The sequence below is a fragment of the Spinacia oleracea genome, chromosome 6 (assembly GCF_020520425.1).
Source record: "Spinacia oleracea cultivar Varoflay chromosome 6, BTI_SOV_V1, whole genome shotgun sequence".
NCBI lineage: Eukaryota > Viridiplantae > Streptophyta > Magnoliopsida > Caryophyllales > Amaranthaceae > Spinacia > Spinacia oleracea.
Window position 1 is genome coordinate 124460155 of NC_079492.1, and position 22829 is coordinate 124482983.

Here is a 22829-nt window from a genome sequence, read left to right on the forward strand (position 1 = left end):
TCACTCCGTTCGACAAAAGAAGTTAAAGGACAATTATCAAAACAAAGATCTCAGAATATCAACAATCACATCATTGAAGATCACAAACCTCCTAATATTGATCTCAGAATGTCCCCAAGCATCATTGAAACAACTCCAAACCACAAACACTTAGCGCCCGAGAAATATCATTACTGATACTAATGGCAGCACGAGCATTTGTGGTTAGTAAGACTTGTTCCTCAGCAATAAAAAGACTCATCATCGATCACAATAAATAAAGGGACATTACTGTATCCTAAAGGGACATGCTTGGACATTAAGCATTCAACACCAGGCCACACTGAGAGGACTGAAATAACTCAAACCCTATCCCCAAATTATATTCATTTCATGCCTTTACTAATCCAAAACATAGTTATACTGATCAAATCTCATACTCACCAAAGCATCATATTTATCATACACAAAACATACCATAAAACAGGGGACATTAAGCCATCAAATCATGTTCATCACACAGACAACATTCCACAAAATTTCATAACCATATGAAAACACCATCATCCAATCATCATTATCAATATCAATATCATAACATCATTATCTAACATCAACATCCATACAACTAATCACAACATCATTATCCAAACAACAACACCCCTGGCCAACAACAGATCACAGTTGTTGGCATCCACCTTATGACTCCACAGCTAGCCAGCATTCAATAAAATGAAAAAAGGGAGAAAGGAGACAGACTTATCTAAGCATCATCAGATGCTGAAGCCGATTTTTTGGTTATTCCTCCTTTCTTTGAGGAGGGATAACCAGATGAAAGTTGTCCTGGATACCCAACAGCATCACCATTCTCATTTTCACACTCTCCAACATACACCAGATCAAATGAATCAGACCCACTTGGTTCCTTGCAATCAATAGGGGACAAACAACGTGATTAGTGCCATCATAAAATAACAGGGGACCATGAATTAAAATCAGATTTAATCAAACAACTCAAAATAAAGTTCCAAATAATTTGAGATCACCATGGTTACCACATGCAATGAGATAAATGAGAGCAAATCACACAATAATTCCATTAAAATCCAACTAATTTTCCGAATACATCCAGATCCCATTTTTACCCAAAAAATGTCAAATAATATCACAAATACATCCAGATCCCATTTTTAACCACATGCAATGGGAAAACAGATCAACAAAACACATGAATATTCCGATTTTCTTCAAATAATTTCCAAATATCTCCAAATAAAATCAGAACTCAATTTTAACAACATGCAATGAAAAAACAGAGCACAAAATAAAATCAGAACTCAATTTTAACAACATGCAATGAAAAAACAGAGCACAAAATAAAATCAGAACTCAATTTTAACAACATGCAATGAGAAAACAGAGTAAAGAATAACATAAAAAGCCCGAATGAATCCAACAAATCTCCAAAAAATTCCCAAAAAATTCGAAATAATACCAGATCTGCATTTTTAACACATGCAATGGGAAATCAGAGCAACTTATCCAAAAAATAATCCGAGTTTAATGAACAATACTCCAAATAAATCCAACATTTATCAAATCCCACTTTTTTAGACATGCAAACAATCATCAAACCATTTTAATAAAACCGACATCACTAACCCTAAATAAATCGCAAAAAATCAAAAGTAATACCTCATAGGAATCTCCTTCACCGAAAAAACGCAGATCTGAGGGAGTGGGTTTCCGATCGTCATATTTTGACTCAACCTCCTCTCCTGGCTCCACTTCCCTCTTCCGAAACCATTCTTCCAAATAGTTTCGAGTACTCGTATTTTCTTTTTGGGCCAAATACAGATTGTTTTTATATTCGGCGGAGTAGGAATGCTCGTTATTGGGACAGTTGCACTTGGATCCCCAATCACAGTTGGAATCGGGGATTCTTTGACCAGTAGTTCCCACCCCAGAATCACCTCGAGTTCTAGACAAAGAAGAACCCATAACGTACCAGAAAAACAAAGATCAGCGACGATTAGAGACCAAAAAGGGGACAAAAATAGAGGGGATCTGATCGGAAAATGAATCCGAGTAATTTTTATGAAAGTTTTTCGGCGAAAACGTTTCAGATTTGTGAGATTTGGAGAGGAAAACCCAGATCAGAGGCGGAAAACCTAGGGTTTTCTCAAGAACAGGGGAGGGATTTTAAGAGAGAGAGAGAGTGAAATAAGAGAGAGAGAGAGATCCGAAGAGGTGAGAGAGAGAAATCAGAATGAGAGAGAGAGAAATCAGAAGTGAGAGAGTGAAATCAGAATGAGAAAGTGACGGGTAATAAAGGGAGGGGGGGTAGGGTTAGGTTAAATAATTAAATAAGGTGGGTGGGGTAAAAGTGGGTGGGAAAGGGTAGAATCTTAGGGTATTTTTGGTAAATAGTGGGGAATCTTAGGGTAAATTGGTAAAAAAACTATGGTAAAAAATAGTAAAGATTCAGTAGGGGAAGAACAAAAAGAAATGCTAAAAAAGGAAATGGGAAGAACAAAAAGGAATGGAGGGAGTACTTCTCATGTGAACTTAAACATATATATATATATATATAATAAACAAGTGTGGTATTTTTTTAATATGTTAGTGGGAAATGTGTAAGCGGTAGTGGGGGTATGAATTTTTAAATGAGGTTTGAGATGAATTTAATAAACAAGTATGCAAGTAGTTATTTATTAGGAAAAATTATTTTTTACCACCTAAAAAAATCGAAAAAATTGTTTTTACCACCTTAAAAAACTAAAACTTGTATTTTAGCACCTAATTTTTTTTTTCAAACTTGTTTTTTACCACCTGGAAAATATGTGAAAATCTTATGTAGGGAGCCACAATAAAGGTAATACTTCTTATATGTTCTATTTTCCCACGATTTCGTGTATTTAACTCTCATCTCTTCCCCAACTTCCTTATGTTCCATGAATTTACATAATTTTTCACCAATATTAATTCAAAAAATTGAGAAACTTAATGGAAGTAAAGAGAAAAGGGTGAAAGAGTTAAAGAAAAACACAAAAGGAGTGTAAAAAATTAGAGGGAAATTGAATTAGGTACCCATACATAAATGTTTCATCTATTTTTTTCGTTTTCATGTAGTAAAAAACAAGTTTTAAGTTTTTTTTAGGTGTAAAATACAAGTTTTAATTTTTGAGGTGGTAAAAAGCAATTTTTTGATCTTTGTAGGTGGTAAAAAATAATTTGTCCTATTTATTTCGGAGTATGAGAATTAATAGTGGTTAATAATTTACCGTAAGAAAAAAAATTGGAGAAATTTGCCGATTATTGAATACAACTGCAAAAAGTTATCATTATGCGTGTTAAAACTTAAATTCGTCAAAAAAAAAACTTAAATTTTTATTTTTGCCAGTTACAAACTTTTAAAGTCACCGAACATTTAAAACTATTAGCAAACCCCAGATCATAAAAGATGATACACTCGTCTCTCTTATACACCTGAAGTAGATACCTTATCATCTGAATCCGTAATTGTTCTAATGGTTGTGGATATATTTTGAGGTTGGTTTCCTTCATCATCCGTGGTAACAGTTTCCCCTTTCAAAAATCCAGAGTACCATCTCTGAGACAGCTTAGCATACCTGGTCCGATTTGGATCATTGAAATCGACATAATATAGGCCGAAGCTGTATTTATAGCCGTATAACATCTCAAATAAATCCAAGAATGACCAAACAAAGTACCCTTTTGTATTCGATCCGTTTCTGTAAAACAATATATGGGAAAAAATCAAAAAAAAAAATTAAAAATTTTGAAGCAAATTCAAAAGAGTGATGCATACTGTAAAAACCAACTCGGTCTTAAGCTAGAAACTTTAATAGTGTCAAAGGACCAACTCAACCAAAATCTCTATCACGCCCCCTCACATGAAAGCCCTTTGGGCTTGAAGTGTGGATGCAACATAAACCTGCTCATACCCAGTGTGAAATATTCCAATTGAAATGAGGGGTAGATGAGATTTGAATCCGTGACCTTTGCGTCACGCTGACTCTGATACCATGTCAAAGGATCAACTCAACCAAAAGCTTAAGCTGGTGGTTGAACCCGAAGATTAGTTTTATACTCTATCAAATAGGCCAGTTGTTAAATTTCAAAGAAATATGAAATGGGTCTGGGCAATTAGCGATAGGATGAATACCCCACCAATCTTATATGTTAGTCAATCTCCGTCTTCAATGTGGGACGGTTAATTAGACTCAATTCACATATGAGTTAGTCTTAACTCACATGTGGGTTAGTTTTCTCAACATAAATGTACCTACATATCTGATGAGGATGTCAATACTAGATAACCACTTAGAAATGCTGCAAGTTATAAGAGCTTGATTACCCTATTATGTCCGTTAGGCTTTCGATAATTATTCTGACTAAAAAGATTATTACCTCACTGCATCAAGCAGACCTCCAATATGAGCTTGCAAATACTCTACTCTTGATGGATCATCTACTATTGTGTCATGTTCTGTCATTTGACCTACATGGAATTTCTTGGCAAATGTCAGTTAATGACATGATATTAATTAGTCGTAATCCTTATGCATATGAATCTCTTTATTTAGTTGGAAAAGAGAGCAAGAAAAGGGACCATTTTCATAAATATAAATAGGAGGATTGTTGTAAACATTCTTGAAATATTCCAGGAATCCTTGCAGAGCCCATGGTATAACCGGGAATGTAGTCTGGGAGAAAATAAAAATGTCAGACAAGAACAAGGAACATAAAAATAACACCTCCATTGGCTAACTGTAAATCCTCACCACTTCCATTGGTGAATCACTAGTATAATTATAATCTGCACAAAATTGAAATCAAATCAGCTTCATTCATACAATTCAAAGAAAAACTTAGATTTTTTCAGCAATTCCGCCAATGATAGCATGAACAGAATATAAGATAACGGGTAAAGTGTGATCAATTAGTCGGTCTTATAAGACGTACAGATCCATTTTGTTCCCATGTCAGCTACATAATCTCTTGGCTCCGGGCTAAGATCTCTGTGTGTGACCAAAATGGCGGTGTAGTAATTCACCCCAATAAAGTCTAATGACCCCTTCACTAAATCTGATTGCCTTTTGGTGAAAATAGGGAGCCGATAACCAACATTTTTCTTCATTATTCTTGGATAATCTCCATACATCAAGGGATGCATGAACCTATGGCCAATGGAAAATACAGCCCTTAACACGCCTTGCATGAAACTGAAGACCTGAAGTACTTCGTAGTAAGTAGTGTAAGGAATTTAACATCATCATAATATGAAAATTACCAGCCAATAAAAAATTCATGCGCTCTTTGTGTTGCAATTTTATCTTTTGTAGAATCTGTTGAAGGAATAAAATGATACGCGTAAAAACTAAACCCTATGATGCCATGCTGTTTTCCCTGCAAAACAGCAATGTAATTGTTAGAGCTTACAAATTAAAGGACCCTGAAAAGGTGCCCGATTATAAAATGATAAAGAAATGAAGATGTTTACGAAAAAATTATCTAAGTAAAGATAACAGTTTAAGAAAATATATGTAATATACACATCGTGAAATATACTTTGTAGGTTTACATGTCATACCTGATACCTCTGCTTGTAAAGTTTCGCAGCTGATGCATGAGCTAGCAACATATTATGAGCAGCAAGATACGGCTCAGTTGTTGAGTTTCCTTTCGTGCAGTTAAGAATTCCGAAAGGGTAAGAGCATCTACCAGGAGGTGAAGCGCCATTATCATAACCACCTAAGGCGAATATATTGGGTTCATTGATTGTAGTCCAATATACAACTCTATCACCAAATTCTTTAAAGCAAACATCAGCATACGCAGTGAAATCTTCTCTGTAACAACATAAACATATGAGAAATGAACTTATACAAAATAGCATTCATAAGAAACAAAAGGTTTGTGTAAATCAGACAAACAAAAGGTTGCATACATAATTCGCGCACTGAGAAAACCTCCGTATTCATCCTCTAACACCTGTGGTGTATCCAAGTGCATTAATGTAGCATGTGGTTGGATCCCTACAGATTGAATTGAAACAAGTGTGTCATTTGTAAGCGATAAATATGATATCCGATTCAAGTTAAAGAGATCGAATAAGATAAGATTTTACCATGGCTAATGAGTTCATCAATAAGGTTGTTGTAGTATTCCAAACCCTTAGGGTTAACAATTCCTCTGCCATCTAAAAGAGTAATTAGCAACAAAATCATTTCGAATTAGATCTTCGAGTTAATTGGTCACACTTATCTCAAGGATATGACGTTACGTGTTTTTACCAGGTATTAGTCTTGACCAGGAGATAGAGAATCGGTATGCATCTAATCCTGTTTCTGCCATCAGTTCAACATCTTTCTGAGTAGATCAATCATCCAGAACAGAACAGTTTATCAGTTATAATTCTAGATAGATTGAGGTGCAAAATGAGGACGCATGTTGTTGATTTTCGGCACCTTGTAATTGTGATACCCGTCAGATGTTACATCTCCATGACGGCCTTCCAAAGGTTTCCCTGAAAGCTTATCATTGTACTTAAGTGAAACATTAACCGAGAAGTGAAACATTAACCGAGAAGCTGATGAAAATCATTCCAATTCATAATGATGATATACCAGCCTAATCTCAAATGACATTCCAAGATAACATTGAATAACTTCTCAAATATCTAACAGTTCATACTTATGAAATAGAGCAATCCTTGAAGGCAACAACCTTAGTGACACTTAATTAAGAATTGAAAATGATAAAGGCCGCAACTTGCGACTTTTAAGTTGTGTCACAATAATGACATGACATGCTTATGTGTCATGATTTAAATTGGAAACTAAAATATGTAACTTATATGATTTATTATACATGTTACAAAAAAAGTTTGGAAAATCTTAATATTCTAATTTACAAATTGAATAATGTAATTTTTTATTTCAAAAAAATATTTATGATTTCTATAGGAAATATTTGTTTCATTCTTTGTATCAACTACCTTATTTACATATTTTCATAGTAAAAATGTTGCATTAATAGTAAAAGTATTTTGTTGACGCATGACATATGTGGCGCCTATATGTACTATTTAGAATCTGACACGTAGGATTGCGACAACTAAATATTGTCGCAACTTGCGACCTTTATCATCACCCAACATTAAGAATATAAACTTTTGAAATACTCGTAATAATCAAAAGTTGTAGGCCATATACAAAGGAGTACAATATCATCACTCTATTGCATCTCTATTATATAAAGGAACAGCCGAGGTTAAAATGGTAAAATAACTTTTCGTGTCCCCATAGAAAAAGACGGTAATACCCCTAATTAAACCGCACCCTTTCATTCCAAACCCTAAAATTACCCAGAGCACACACGACATCCTCCCTCAACCCCATCGCCCTTTCTCTCTCAACCTTTTCGAATCTGCTCTTCAATGGCTTTCCTCTACTCAGAAATTCAACAAAACGTGATTCTCCGGCTGCGAGGATCAACTATTTGGTGAAGACTAATATCCCTCAAACTCTCTCCGCCTTCATGTCCGTCCGGCACGTCGAATTCCAGAACCACAAATCTGGAAAGTAGAAGTTCCCAAAACAATAATGGTGAGTATTTTACAATTCCAATCGCAATTTGCCCTTTTTCAAATTGATTTCAAATTTCTGATTGATTTATTCAAACAAATGAGGGATTCATATGATGATTCATTTGATTTCAATTTTCTGACTAATTGAATCTTCTCAGAATTGCAAATCTGGAATTGAATCCTACTTTTGCTCCAATCGAATTTTTGTCCGCTCCAATTAGGGTTCTATAAATTTGGGTGAAATTCCTGGGTTTGATCGATCTTCTTCAAATATCGGGTAACAGTTCTTCATTTGCTTTTCTGTTTTGTTTAAATTACATTTCTTATTCTGGGGATTTTTTTCTTTCTGTTTTGATAATTATTACGATTATAATTAGGTGTTGGTAATTTAATTTCGTTTTGTGATTATTTTCAAGCAATATTCTGAATTTCTTTTGAATTAGGTGTTGTAATTTAATTTCGTTTCGTGATTTTTTTTCTTCAGGAATTTAGTTAATTTTTTAGTTTGTTGAGGTTTCTGCAATTTGTTTTTGAGAAAATGGGAAAGCGTGGAAATAATTAGAAGAAAGCCCCTCAGGATTTGAAGAAAATGAAGCTATTCTGAAAAAATTCAATAATATGGAGGATGAAATTGATGTCTGTAAGTATTCTCCTTCGTATTGTTCTTATAATTATTGTATTGAGTTTGTATTGATTAGAAATACCGAGTTTGTATTGATTTCTTTGATTAATTAAATTGTAGATAATGGTGGGATCAAAAAATATGACAGTGTTTCCGGACTTTCTGAGGTATATCTTTTCAAATATGTTTTTCCTCTATCATAATTGCTATGTCAAATTGAATCACAAAACCTGTCAAACGGACCTAAATTAAACATTTTGGTTAACCGGTAAATGATTTGTGTGTTCATTAGCACTATAATAGGTTGATTACTTATTTAGTTCGTCTTCCTGCTAGCTCCGCCTTACAGAACTAAATAATACATTCCATTGTCAAAATAATGTTGCCTGCTAGATTCATGATACCCCGATTAACAATCATTGCTAACCAGTTTGGATCAGATGAGGTGATCCAGATGTAAATCATTATCTCTCACCAGTATGGAATCAGCTGATGTGTTGGAAAAGAAGCGGAGTCTGCAAATCCAGAACTGTTAAAGGTCAAAGAAAGGAGCTGACTCTGCTTCTTTTCCAACACAGCAGCTGATTCCGTCTCTCTTGCCTTCTGTTTTTTATCTACATTATTTTACAAACCTCACAAAGAAACATCTTTTGTGTAAAATTCACTAATGGTTTCCCAAATTCCATGCATTAAATCTTTTTATGCATTTAATATGTTTTCAGTTTATTATTATGGTTTCTTGGGTATGATTGATGACTTGGTGTAACACTGCTTCTCTCATTTGCCTGCAGGAACCGACAGATGCATTTATATAACAAAATCTTTTCCATGGCAGATGTTATTGTCACTCCGACAAACTGGGTATGTTCTTTGCTATTGCCTCCCCTCTGTCCTTAATGTTTTGGACCTTGGCCACAGATTTGTAAAATGTTGATAACAATATGCGCATGTGCATCTCAAATCACCGTTTCTATCTTTGAATATATCAATTCACTGCTACCTATTTTTATTTCCAAAACCCTAATTGTTGATTCTTTGTAACGGTGTCGGCGGTGGTTTCTTTGAAAGCTGAGTGTGGTTAGGCTCTCCCTCTCTTCGAAATAGCTGCCGCCGTCATGCTTCAACACATCATAATGTTTCATCGCCGCCGCCGTCGTTGAGTGAGTCCTGAATTGTAACCTAACATCAGAACTCGAAAGGTAATAGTAGTTATGGGGTCCTGAATTTAAACCTTGATTTCATAAATTCTTCCTTGAATTTCATAATTTACGGATTGATTTTGATATTTGGTTTGATTTGGTGCTCAAATCCCTAACAGGTGAATCTCTCGGCTTTATTTGTGATATTTTATTTGTGCGATTGAAGAAGAAAATGGGTCAGATCCCATACTCAGGTATGGATTTTGAATTTGAATAATAAAATATTTGGGGATTTTTTTTTCTGTTTTGATAATTATTAGGATTTCTAATTAGGTGTTATAATTGTTTTCGTTTTGTGATTATTTTCAGGCACATAGTTCTTCCAAAGAATCTCCTTAAGTCTGAGGTTAGTTGTTTGATCCGATTTTGGTTTTAGTTCCCTTCATTTTTTATTTCGGATTATTGATTTCGGATTGCCATAATTGAACAATACTTGGGTTGTTTTTTAGGACAGTTGGTTGGTTGATTTAGGACAGGGAAAGAGTAGATGAAAAGAATTTGGCTGTATTGTTTTGTTTTCAGTTTTATGGGCATTTGAACTTGCGATTGATAAATGTATTTGGTTGGCAGAATTGTTTTCCTTTTTGTTTAGTTTGCACAAAATTACAAGAGAATACACAGGAAAACAGAAGCATGAAAAACACTTCGTACTTGGTATAGTTTTAAATGGAACTGAGACGTACACGTAGGCAGAAAACACATACACACAAGTTGTAATACTTTGTCATGATGTTCCGTATCCCTTTTAAGTTTTAATGGTTGAATTTGGATTGATTCTTGCAATATACAGGCCACCGATTTTGGTTTAATGGCTATTGCAATTCGTTTGCTTGCTTTAGTTTCTTGAATGTGTAGTGTAACTCTCATTTGTGGACAAACGATTGTGTGTTGCACAGATGCACTATCTCTATATATATAAAGAGAGAACACGGTCTACAGATGATTCACTATATTAGAGGTATGCTATTCTGAAGCAAGTACTAACAAGAGTTTCATAATCAACTTGCTGCACCTTTTAGGACTGCTTTAGATGTATTGTATGTTTTAGTATCTTTTTATTTCCGTACTCTTTTTTTATTGGTTGATAAAATCATAAGGTTTGACTGAAGCATTGTTCAATTAAATGTTGTGGATCACTGGATTGGTATGGCCAATACAGATTAGCGAGGACTACTAATTTCTGCTTAATTATGGATTAGTAGAATAGAGAGAGGATACAAACTCAGTACCTTTAACCTAATTTTTTCCCCCTTAGAGTTAACTCAAAGAAGAATTCTGATTTTGGGAGCAGATATGAATGTTCTGCACATGAAAGAACTTAGAGAAGCATGTTCATGTTTACATATTTTACAGCAGTTGAACTTGATTAATATATATCTTCTCTGTAGTGTCATTCCCAGTTTGTTGGGACAAGATGACAAGATGCAAGTAACTGGGGCTATTTATCATCTTTTCTAATCCTTACTTTTGTATTTCTTTTCGAATATTCTTTCATTCGTTTTTTATATCCTATTTTCACAATTATCTTAATCAAAGCTGCAGTTCTTAACTATGTTGTTGTACAAACAATGGAACACCACACATGACACCAAACCTGTTCTTCAAGACCCTGTAATTAATCTTCATCAATCTCACTAGACCCTGTAATTTTTAATTGAGATTGTGATTAATAATTGCAAGTTTAAATTGTGAATTAATTTGATTATTGTTTTTGTTTGTTTTGGTGGTTATTGAGTTCAGACCCAACTCAAGTTGAACAAGCAGTGTTGGATTAGTAGTTATTGTTGCTTAGCCATTACTCTATGACTTACTATTCCAGAGTCCTTGGAGAGGCTATTGTGATCCTTTATTGTAAAGTACGAACCTCTTTCTAAAATCACTTTGGAGCTGTTTGTTGAATGCGATTTTCATTTTGACTTGCCTTTTCTTGATTATCTTATTAACTATTCCTTCATTTTGATTCTTTCTCTTCCCAAGACGAGCATTCTCTATCCTCCTGTTTATTTCCTTTTCTTTTCTAAACGAACAATTATGTGAATATAATACTTCCATGTTTCTTTTAGAATATTTTCATTTCTTTTGTGAATTAAATATACTCTGTATGGAGTAGAAGATACTTTCTCCTTGCACAATAGACTAAAATTTCGTGTTACTAAATCTAAATAATACGGATAGACGTTTGCTGACTCAATGGTATTTAAAATCTAAATAATGAACTCCAAATATGATTAATGACTTTGAATGTTCATATTTTGCTGATATGAATCATATGATGTTTGTTCTCTTTACAAATGTGGTTTTCATTGTTGTTTAGTTGAAAAAATATATTGTTTTCGTGTACATATTGCTAAAATTTGGTAAAAAGGTCGGATTTCTGTTGTGGCCTGTGGGTTTGGATCTCTGAGTTGAATTCCCACAGTAGATTTTGGTGTTTTTTTTTCTTTTTACACATTTGTGGGGTTGTGCTGCAAAATCTGAATCTTATACTATCACCAGTTATATTTTTGTAGATGTTTGAATTTGATTGTAGCATTTTGTGCGACTTTGCATCTTCATATTCTGCTGGTTTTGCGGGATATGATTGTTTTTTAGTTTAAAAGAAGGATTATTTTGATGTTCATGTTGCTAAAATTTCTTAACATTTGGGCTTACAGGTGATATGGACCCTCATAGTAACCGGCCAGACAAAGGGAAACAAATCATTATAATAGTGAGTTTATTTGAAATCTGATTAATGATTCAAAATGATATTATTTGAAACCTTAACAAAGAAACAAGGATATGCTTGGCACTAATACGTATGAAATGTACGATATCCATAGTTAATGATTTGGTTCTATTTTCGATATGTTGTCTGCAGGAGCCAGGAGGATCAAGATAGTAGCTGGCCAGAGAAAGGGAAACAAATCATGATAACAATGAGTTCATTATAACATTTGATTAATGATTCATAATTATGTTATTTAAAATCTGAAAGGAGAAACAGAAATAGGACACCCATGCATTGGGTGTGAGTGACTGAGTGCTAACGATGTTAAACAACCAATGATTGTAAAGGGATGAGTATTAGTGTATTACATTGTTGCATTGTATAATAGAGATATTTTAATATAAATGATGCTTAATGTTTCTTATGAAGGGCTTTGTGAAGTTTTTGCCTATTATGTGTGGTAATTTTTAGTTTCTTATACATATAAGACTAGTATGTTTAAAATAGACGATCTTATCACTCTAGAGTCTTGTTTCTTTTACCAATTTGCAACTAGAGCCTTGCACAGACAAAAACTTAAGTATGTACATATTTGTTGACATTTAAGAGTGATGTAAAAAAAAATCATTTTTTTATTCTATAATAGAATTACTTTTTCGAGTTTGGACGAGTTATAAACGAGTAATTAAATAGCTATAATGGAGTGCTCGTAAACATTTAACGAGTCGAACGTGATGTTGATTGAGGCGCTTGACTCATTTACTTATCGAGCCTAGAATTTGTGTTCATGCTCGTTCTTAAGTTAATAATCAAGCTTTGACAGAGCTTTGACCATACTTGTCCGGCAGCGAGTTGTTTGTGAGCGTATAGGTTCATTTGCAGCCCTACAAACAATGGCGAATCTTTGTTATACGAGTGGAAAATTTTATAATATATTTTTAGTTTCAGCCCTCCCTAAAATTTGAGTAAAATTGTATAGTTTTCCTATTATAAAAATTAATTCTTCTATTGGCCTCCTACTTAAGTTGTTGAAGAACTGTCACATCCTACATAGGTTATGTTTTCTTCACCATAAAAAACAATATAACTTTAATCAAGAACTTCATATAGAATATCAAATGGGCCTAATATCAAATTCTCAAAATACATATAAAAAACTCAAATTGGAAAGAAAAACAAAAATACGAGTATATGGTACAATTTACATAATAAATAATGAGAAAATCTATACCTAATATTAAAAAGTGAAAGCATAAATGATTAGAAGACACGTGTCATCCTCTTCTTTCATCCATCAAATTTATTTATTTTTAATTTTTCTTTTTGTTGTTTGGTATAGTTTACAGCTATGTCTTTTCCACCTCATCTTTCTCGTTCAACATCAATTCACCCTATAGTTTATATATTCATTAAACGACCTCTTCATATAGCTCATGTATTCATTCAACCGGCCTCTTCTACTTCATATCTCTCTCGTGACAAAATAATTTGTCGCAACTATTTTTTTAATTACATAAAAATATATTATTAGATTGGAATTTATATTTTTTAAATTTATAATTTACAAAAATAAAAAGAAATATATATTCCTTCGTCCCAAATTAGTTGTTACACTTTCCTTTTTCGTCCGTCATAGATTAATTGTTACAGTTCTAAATTAGGAATAACCCCATAATTATCATATTGTCTCTCTTCCCATTAAATTTTCTTTTGTTCCCCACCTCCTCTCTCATCCAATTAAAAAATTACTCCACTAACTCCTATCACAAAGGTAAGTGTAACGACTAAATTAGGACGGATGCAGTATTTACTATAATCATTATAAAGTTTATTTCCTTCATTTTTAGGGATTACCTTATTTTAATATTTTCATAGTAAAAATATAGCGTTGATAGTAAAAATAATTTGATGAGTTCACTACAAGAATTTGTATCTTTAACGACAACCTAATTACGACGGGTCGAAAATCCCGCCGCCAAAGCCTTTTGCGACGGGGCTAACAACCAAACAATGACGGGAATAACCGCCGCAAATGTCTTTTACGACGGGTTAACGAAGGATTTACGACGGGATTTTCTATTAACGACGGCCCCCTTTTATGACGGGTTCGCGACAGGAAATCTTCGTTAATCAACGATTATTGGCCTTTCGCGACGGGATTTCCCGTAGTTAATAGTACCATTTCTTGTAGTGGTTCTACGTGCACCCTTGTGGTACCATTAAAAGAGTGACACAAAGGGTTGCGACATATTTTATTTGTAGCAATTTGCGACCTTTATCATCTCCCTACCTATATACACTACAAGAAATTGTACTATTAACGACGGGAAATCCCGTCGCGAAAGACCAATAATCGTTGATTAACGACGGGATTTCCTGTCGCGAACCCGTCATAAAAGGGGGCCGTCGTTAATGAAAATCCGTCGTAAATTCGTCGTAAACCCGTCGTAAAAGACATTTGCGACGGTTATTCCCGTCATTGTTTTAGGTTGTCGTTAAAGATACAAATTATTGTAGTGATAGTCTTTTCAATCTTTAAATTCCACCTACAGTATATTTAAATTATATATATTCACACTAAAATAAAAAACTCTAATTAAAATTAGAACTTAAAAAATGGCTAAACAACCACGGTGTAATTGTAAAGAACGGGCTCAAGAGCTGATCGTAACAAAAAGTGAGTAAATAGAGTTGAGAGAAGAATACAAGAATGCGCAAAAGTATCAAAGACGCTTGCTTTCCTTCCATCCTCAAATGCTGCTCCCTCCACCTTTATATTATTCATAACCATTACAGTAACATTAGTGTTAGTCTAAGCAAAAGTCTCATTGATTATTAAGATGGATGATGATAAAGGTCGCAAGTTGCGACAACATTTAGTTGTCACAATCTTACATGCCGCAGTTTAATTGGTACATATAGGCGCCACATAGGCTATGTGTCATCAGAATATTTTTACTATCAATTCAATATTTTTACTATGAAAATATGTAAATAACGTAGTCGATATAAAGAAGGAAACAAATTAGAATATTAAGATTTTCCTACCTTTTTTTGAAACATGAATAATAGATTATATATGTTAAATATTTTGGTTCCCAATTTAAATCATGACACATAAGCATGCCATGTCATCAGTGTAACACGGCTTATAGCCTTATAGGTCGCATGTTGCGACCTTTATAATTTTCGTATTAAGATAAGGCATCCAGTTCTTGAAATATCAAGACATTATTTCAGACGATTAAACAGCAAATTTTGTCTCAGCTCAGACTCCACTGATATTTCTTTTAAGATGGATAATCGATAAAAGAGATGGAAAATAGAGGTGAATAGCCGTTTCAATTTCAAATTAACGATGAATCGAATAAAAAGAAGGTAACCAACCTGATAAGACGAGGTACCAGAACCAAAGATGAAATCAGTTGGGAAGTCGTTACGGTTGTATATTTTGGCGCCAACACCAACTAAATCTGCCGCCCAAATTAAGAGGCTAGAGTAAAGAAGAAGATGATGATAGACATTAAAGCTTGACTTTTTCATTTTTTTTTCTTTGTTTAGTCAACTCACCTCGTAGCATCCGCTTTCTTTCTTATATCGTGTCAATATGATAAATGCATGTGAACCATCGTTGTGTCATTTGTTGTGTGACAACAATTTGTGTTTGTTCTTCTTGTAAAATAAAATAAAATTGTGTCTGTTGTTTATGCCAAAATTCGTATGGGGCGACTTTCGGCTAGGGTCGACACTAACTAAGCAAAGAATCAACGACACAAATAAAGAGGCACGACACAGAGGAGTGTTGACGCGGAAAACCCAGGAATAAGGTAAAAAACCGCGGATAGCTATGAGGCTATCAATCCACTAAGTATTCTATATGATTGTTTATGCTTTTCTCTCTAAGAATCGATATCGAAAATCTCAAGTACAATAATGAATACTGAAACAGTTTATAGCTTAAGAGTCTTTTTGCTTGAATCAACGTGCCTTGCTTATCATTATCTTCGTCCTTTTATAGGATATTCTCAACGGTCTAATCGGTTGAGGAAATCCCACAAAGATAGGAGTATCTTTGTCACACGACTCTTCAACCTTCAACTGCTTCCGCGCTTCTCGCGTGTGTCTTGGACTCGTTCTTGCTAGCTTGACGGCGCTGCCTATCATGGGCTTTAGGTCAACTTATCTTCATCAACCCGTTTCTCGAGGACGTGTCTCAGTTGCCTGTACTCTGTCGCCTGTCCTTCGTCGGTTATACCTCGTCGTACGATGCTACGTCGGACGTATCTCCCTGGAGCTGTGTTTACCTGCGACACGACAGAACCTGGCTGACACGACATGATCAAACGTTAGAACGGTTATGTCGTTAGTCCAAAAAGTGGGATAACAGTTTGCCCCCAATTGTGAGTTTGCGGAGTCACACAGAGCAAAAGAAACAATTCAAATTAAAAAACCGTCTTCAACTGCCTAGTTCGTGGGATAAAACCGTTCAAAATTCTAGAGTAATAAATACCAATTCACGACATGCAATAAAGTTCTTCACACCAAGTTTTTCAAAAAATTTCTAGATCCGAAAGCAGGAGAGAGAAGAGGGAGGAAGCGAAGTCGATTTTCGCACTGAGTTTGTTCGATTTCAGGTAAAATTTGCTTTCTTTTTCGATTTCCTTGTAGATTTTTGTAAGTGAGATGGGTAGATCTAAGTCGGTTGTAGCGAGAGGAAAGGGGGAGTCGGGTTCCACTCGGGTTAAGTCCCTTAACCCGATATATTCTACTGTGGTGGATCCGGCGGCTTTTGTTGAACTTGCTGGTTTGCCGCCGTCGGCGGAAGTGAAGATTCCCGGCTCGGATGAGGAAGCCTTTGACTGTCCAGAGGGGTATGTGGTTATGTATGAGTATCCGTTCACAATTGGCTTCAAGTTTCCTTTCACTCCTCTAGTTAGGTCCTTTATCGAGGTTTTCCATTTGAGTCCGGGTCAGTTGATGCCCCAGATATGGCGGGTTTTCACGGTGGTGCACGGAGTTACTGCGAACTGGCGTACGTCGTTTGACCTGTCTGATTTGATGTACACTTACGACCTAGCACTGCAGAAGTGTTGTAGGTATACCTTGGTTACGAAGAAGGGGAAGACGAACTTAGGTGTTGGTTTAGGTGTGAACGACAGGGGTTGGCAGAGTCGTTTTGTCTTTGTAGGCAAAGATTCTCTGGGAGATAAAGGGCGGTTTCTGGTCGAGGGATGGACGATGGAAGGTAAATGTGTCGTTTTATCTTTGTTTCTCGTCGTTTTACTGAACGTCGCCTTACTTGGTTTTGTTTTGCAGTTGTCAAGGCGTCGTCGTTGACTGAGTTGAACGCTGATTCTGAGGATAAGTATCGGAGGTTCTTGGGTTATTCTGTCGAAGATAGGTCTTTCAGTCGCGACGGAGAGTTTTTAGACGAGCAGGAGGTGGACCGGTCAGGCGACGTTGCCGAGGAGGAGGAGATAGACGAGGAATCAGGTCAACTGACTCGTTGTCGGAAAAGGTTGGATTTGCTTGAGGAGGTAGTGGCAAACTCATCGTCCGCCGAAGGTGAAGTAGGTGATATGGCTGACAACTCAGGTATTTGTCGTTTGTTTATTTCGGGGTTTGTATATATTTTTGTTTTTGCTTTGGATAATGTTTGACCTTTATTTTTTGTATTGGGTGTAGAGCATACTCTTTCGTCTCGTCCTGTGTCGAGGATGTCTCAGAGCGAGATTCAGGAGCGTGCAAGGAAGCGACTGAGGTCGTCCTCGACTTCTGGTGGACGAGGTATGACGGTCGTACCTCGGTTTTCTGCGATAGGTTCGTCGGCTGAGACGCCTGTCGTCATAGGAGCCGAAGGCTTTCATCCGATTGCTTCGTCGTCGCCTCCACAGCCGTTCAAGGCGTCGTCTGCTGCTGTCGACGTTAGTAAACTGTCTACTTCGTCGGCCAAGAAGCGACCTGTCGAGACGGATCCTGTCTAGGAGACGGTTATCACTTTGCCCCCAAGCTTCTTGGGTGATGAAGAGGCGTCGGTTATATGGCCTTTCGTTGATCGCTTGATCTTGCCTACGACGTATCGACGATACCACGAGGTGGATCCTCTTCCTGTCGCGTCGGACGCCGCTGAGCTTAGTCTGCGGGTGAGTTTTATTTAGTTTTTTCTTCTTTTTTGTTTGCGAAAGATGTATGTTGTGTAAATCTGTTTTGGCATTGGTTTTTGCGCAGGCGTCGCAGGCTGCCTTGGCTGTACGCAGGCAGTGTTCGTTGCTGTGCGATGAGGTGACGAATGCAAGGCAGCTGACAGCGACGGCGAAGAAGGCGGCCGCGTCGTGGGAAGCGAAGTGGAAAGCTGCTGAGAAGAAGGTCGTGGATCTTGCTGTGGTGGTTAAGGCCAAGGGTGATCAATTGAAAGGTAAGGATAAGCAGTTAGCCGACGTGGCCAAAGATCTGGAGAAAGTGAAGGAGGAGTTGACCTCGACGACGGAGGAGTTGGATGGGTTGAGGAGCTTGTACGACGCCCTGCAGGAGGAGGCGAAGGACGTCGAGGCTCTTGCTATATGGAGGACGCGGGCGCAAATGATGTATTCCTGCCTGATTGGGGAGACTAGCCTTTGGCCGTGTCAAAAGGAGGTGGATGACTATCTGGCTAATGGCGGCACTATGGCTGACCTGTCGGTGCCTGTGGTGGATTCGGAGGAGTTGGCGAAGACGGCTGATACTGCTAGTACTGAGGCGACGGAGGTGGATGCGGCTTTGTTGGTGGTGAGTGCGCCTGTTCCGGACCAAGAGGGGGAGGTTTTAGCTGTTAGGTGCGAAGAGGAGGCCCTCGTCGTAGTTTCTCAAGACGAGACGTTGGACGTGGCGTCGGTGGAGGCGCCAGTCGTGCCCCCAGAGCAAGAGTCGGAGCAGGAAGCCGCGGTCTCTACTCAGGAAGAAGGGATGTAATAGTTTGTAGTTTTCGAATTTCTGTTGGTTTTTGTGTTTTGTTGGTGAACTTCTTTACTCGTCGTCGATGGCGGCGACGAGGTGGTTTGGATGACTTGTGTTTTGTTTTTGTGTTTGGAATGTTTTTATTCGTCGTCGGTAGTGGCGACGCGGTGTTTGGATAATGTTTTGTGTTTGAATTTCGGAAGTCGTGGCCTTAGGGGTCGCGCGTCGTGTATGTTAAGTTTGTTTTTCTTTTCCTTAGTCGTCTGTTCTTCATGGTTATCCCGTCGCGTTTTGATGTCTTAGTTTCGTGTAGCAAATGCTTTGCAAGTAATAAGTATTGAACCGACTGATGTGTAAAATCATACCTGCGTTGTTAGTTCGTTGTCTCTTGCGATCTCGTTCTGAGTCGTACGTTGTTGCTTATGGATGTCATTCGTCGTGCGTCTTGCATTCTGCAAAAGAAAACAGGGGTCGCTAGGAGGATTAGCCGTTGGGGATGCCAACGGCCCTCCGATGCCTAAGTCAGTACTGGTTCTTAAAATAAAACGATAAAGAAAAGTAAAGACGACGATACGACGACTGATAAAATTGGTCACGACGAGATTTCAAAAATGGTAGAGTTTAAGATGTGTTGCGTTCCAGCTTCGGGGGACCGACTTGCCATCTTTGGTAATGAGTCTGTATGCCCCCTTTCCGACGATTTTAACGATCAAGTACGGTCCTTCCCAAGCTGGTGCTAACTTACCCGCGTTTAATTCTTTCGTGTTTTGAAATACTCTGCGCAGTACCCAATCTCCTTCTTTGAACATTTTCACTTTGACATTTTTGTTGAAGCATTTTGCCACGATCTGTTGTTGTGACGCCATTCTTATCAATGCTGCTTCCCTGAGATCTTCTGTGTTGTCGAGGTTTTCGCTGAGTTCTACGTCGTTTTGCTCTGGCGTCATGAGTCCATATCGTGCACTGGGCAACGTCACTTCAGGGGGAAGTACCGCTTCGCACCCGTAAACGAGTGAGAAGGGAGTCTGTCCCGTCGCCGTCCTAGGCGTCGTCCTGTTGGCCCATAGGATGGATGGCAATTCTTCTGCCCATCGCCCCTTCTTGTCGTCCAACCGCTTTTTCAGCGACGCGATGATCGTTTTGTTGCTGGATTCCGCCTGTCCGTTTGCTTGGGGGTATCTGGGCGTCGACGTCTTTAGCTCGATGTTCCATGTTTTGCAGAAAGCTCTTGTCTTGTCGCTGATGAATTGTGATCCGTTGTCGCAGATGATTTCTGACGGTATTCCGAACCTGCATATTATGTTAGTCCATATGAACGAGCATACCTCTTTGTCCCTTACTTGTTGGAATGCACCTGCTTCTATCCACTTGGAAAAATAATCTGTTAGGGCTAACATGAAGACCTTTTGTCCTGGGGCGACGGGCAATTTGCCAACGATGTCCATCCCCCATTTCATGAAAGGCCACGGAGTTAGGGTTGGATGCAAGAATTCGGATGGTTTATGTGTCATACCTGCGTGTCGTTGGCACTTGTCGCACTTGGATACGTACCTCATGGAGTCCTTAAGCATTGTTGGCCAATAGTATCCATTTCTTTTGATTCTGGTTGATAAGCTTCGTCCTCCTTCGTGTCCTCCGCATTCTCCTTCGTGGTATTGTTTCAATAGTATTTCCCATTCGATCTCTTCGGCACATCGCATCAACATTCCGTTTGCTGATCGCTTAAATAGTACGTCCTGCAAAATAACATATCGTGAAGCTTTGAAAAGTATCTTTCTGGCGTCTAGCTTGTCGTCGGGTAGAGTTTCGTGCTTTAGGTAATCGAAGATGGGTTTGGTCCAACTGTCTGTGTTTAAGGTTGATAGGACGAGGCTGGCGTCTTGTGGTATGTCTTTTTCGACGGCGGGCGACAGTAGGTGTACTAGAGGTATGGTCGAGAATGGTGATTTTCTGAGTGCGGATCCTAGGTTGGCAAGGGCGTCGGCTTGCGTGTTTAGGTCTCTTGGGACTTGTTTGATGGAGAAGGGTTTGAATTTGGAAGTTAACTCTTTTGCTTTCTCGAGATACAAGGTCATTTTTAGGTCTTTAGCTTCGTAGTCGCCGTTAATCTGGTTGACGATTAGTTGTGAGTCGCTGAAGATGTTGAGTCCGCTTGCCCCTAATTCCATAGCTAATGTCATTCCGGCGATTAGCGCCTCGTATTCTGCTTCGTTGTTAGTTGCCTTGAAATCGCAGCAGATTGCCTGTGCTATCATGTCCCCTTGTGGTGACTTTAGTACGACGCCTAAACCTGCACCACGAAAGTTAGATGAGCCGTCGACGAAGAGTGTCCATATTCCTTCTATGTTGTTGATGAGTTTGACTTCGTCGTCTGCTATCCTCTCTAAGTCGGGGCTGAAGTCTGCCACAAAATCTGCTAGGGCCTGTGATTTTACAGCCGTCCTTGGTTGATACTTGATGTCGAACCTTCCTAGTGCCATTGTCCACTTCTCCATTCGACCTGTCAGTTCTGGCCTACGCATCACGGACTTGATTGGATAGTTAGTCATCACCACTATTTGGTGAGTTTCAAAATAATGCCTTAGTTTTTTGGCTGCGGTAACGAGTGCTAAAACGAGTTTTTCGAGGGAAGAATACCTGGTCTCTGCTTCCAGTAGTGACTTACTGATGTAATAAATGGGTAGTTGTTGTGCTTCGTCCTCTCGAGCTAGGACCGCGCTCACTGCCGTCGAGCTAACGGCTAAATAGAGTTGGGACTTCTCCTTCTTTTGGCTTGGATAGGAGGGGCGGCGACATCATGTATTTTTTGAGGTTCTGCAGGGCTGCATCGTGGTCGTCGGTCCAGTTAAACCCCTTGTTTTTGCGCAGGACGTCGTAAAATAATCGACACTTGTCCGACGACCGTGATATAAAACGGTTCAGTGCCGCCACTCTCCCTGTCAAGCGTTGTACCTCTTTTATGTTCCGCGGGGATTGAATGTTGATGATCGCGCGCACTTGGTCGGGGCTGGCCTCGATTCCTCGTTGGGTGACGATGTAACCTAAGAATTTTCCTGCGGACACTCCGAAAGAACATTTAGTCGGGTTAAGTTTCATACCGTACTTTTTTAGTATGTCGAAGGATTGTCGTAAGTGTTCCACGTGATCGTCAGCCCTCCTCGATTTCACCAGCATGTCGTCAATGTATACCTCCATTGTGTCTCCGAGTTGGTCTTTAAACATCCTGTTGACTAATCTTTGGTACGTCGCACCTGCATTTTTAAGACCAAAAGGCATGACTTTATAACAATAAATTCCTCTATCTGTTACAAAAGATGTTTTTTCCTGGTCGTCTGGGTGCATAAGGATTTGGTTGTATCCTGAGTAGGCGTCCATGAATGTGAGTAGCTCGTGTCCGGCTGTGGCGTCGACCAGGGCGTCGATGTGCGGTAGAGGGAATGGGTCCTTGGGGCAAGCTTTGTTGATATCTGTGAAGTCGATGCAGACTCTCCATTTTCCGTTCTTTTTGCTGACGACGACGACGTTTGCTAACCAGTCTGGATATTTGACTTCTCTGATCTTCCCTGAATCTATCAGGTTTTGGACTTCTTCGTCTATGATTTTATTCCTTTCGGGTGCGAACTTACGTCGTTTCTGTTTTACCGGTCTGAAGCTGGGGTCGACGTTGAGCTTGTGGGTAATCACGTATGGGCTGATTCCTGTCATGTCCTCGTGCGACCAAGCGAAACAGTCCGAGTTTTCTCTTAGAAACGACACTATCTGACTTTTGAT

At 38.1% G+C, this 22829-nt stretch overlaps 1 protein-coding gene and 2 long non-coding RNA genes across 6 annotated transcripts; 2 read left to right on the forward strand and 1 right to left on the reverse strand.

Annotated features, from left to right (window-relative positions):
* Window positions 1-3206: 3206 nt before the first annotated feature.
* LOC110778114 (beta-glucosidase 10) lies at window positions 3207-15747 on the reverse strand. Its single transcript, XM_021982672.2, has 13 exons — window positions 15513-15747; window positions 14832-14895; window positions 6474-6532; window positions 6300-6375; window positions 6134-6205; window positions 5954-6041; window positions 5597-5855; window positions 5297-5412; window positions 4969-5183; window positions 4788-4822; window positions 4616-4709; window positions 4414-4504; window positions 3207-3734 (listed from the first exon to the last, which is right to left on the reverse strand). The coding sequence occupies exons 1-13, from the start codon at window positions 15666-15668 to the stop codon at window positions 3461-3463; spliced, it is 1599 nt and encodes a 532-aa protein (XP_021838364.1). The 5' UTR covers window positions 15669-15747; the 3' UTR covers window positions 3207-3460.
* LOC110778116 (uncharacterized) lies at window positions 7281-9080 on the forward strand. Its single transcript, XR_002530672.2, has 5 exons — window positions 7281-7613; window positions 7753-7871; window positions 8079-8234; window positions 8337-8383; window positions 9008-9080. It is a non-coding gene; the product is annotated as an uncharacterized lncRNA (long non-coding RNA).
* On the forward strand, window positions 9270-12553 carry LOC110778115 (uncharacterized). Of its 4 annotated transcripts, none has more exons than XR_008922803.1 (7): window positions 9270-9415; window positions 9535-9609; window positions 9725-9761; window positions 10312-11026; window positions 11156-11271; window positions 12070-12125; window positions 12276-12553. It is a non-coding gene; the product is annotated as an uncharacterized lncRNA (long non-coding RNA). The 4 variants fall into 4 exon arrangements; XR_008922802.1 differs by having other exon boundaries at window positions 10312-10373; window positions 10958-11271; XR_002530671.2 differs by having other exon boundaries at window positions 10312-10373.
* Window positions 15748-22829: the final 7082 nt, after the last annotated feature.

Bases quoted from the DNA above. Each gene is read 5' to 3' on its own strand.
- LOC110778114 (XM_021982672.2), bottom strand. From the start codon at position 15,668: ATGAAAAAGTCAAGCTTTAATGTCTATCATCATCTTCTTCTTTACTCT. The intron at 14,896-15,512 runs GTTGGTTACCTT...AATAATATAAAG, and splicing joins CTGGTACCTCGTCTTATCAG to GTGGAGGGAGCAGCATTTGA. The intron at 3,735-4,413 runs GTAATAATCTTT...ATTGTTTTACAG, and splicing joins GGTCTGCTTGATGCAGTGAG to AAACGGATCGAATACAAAAG.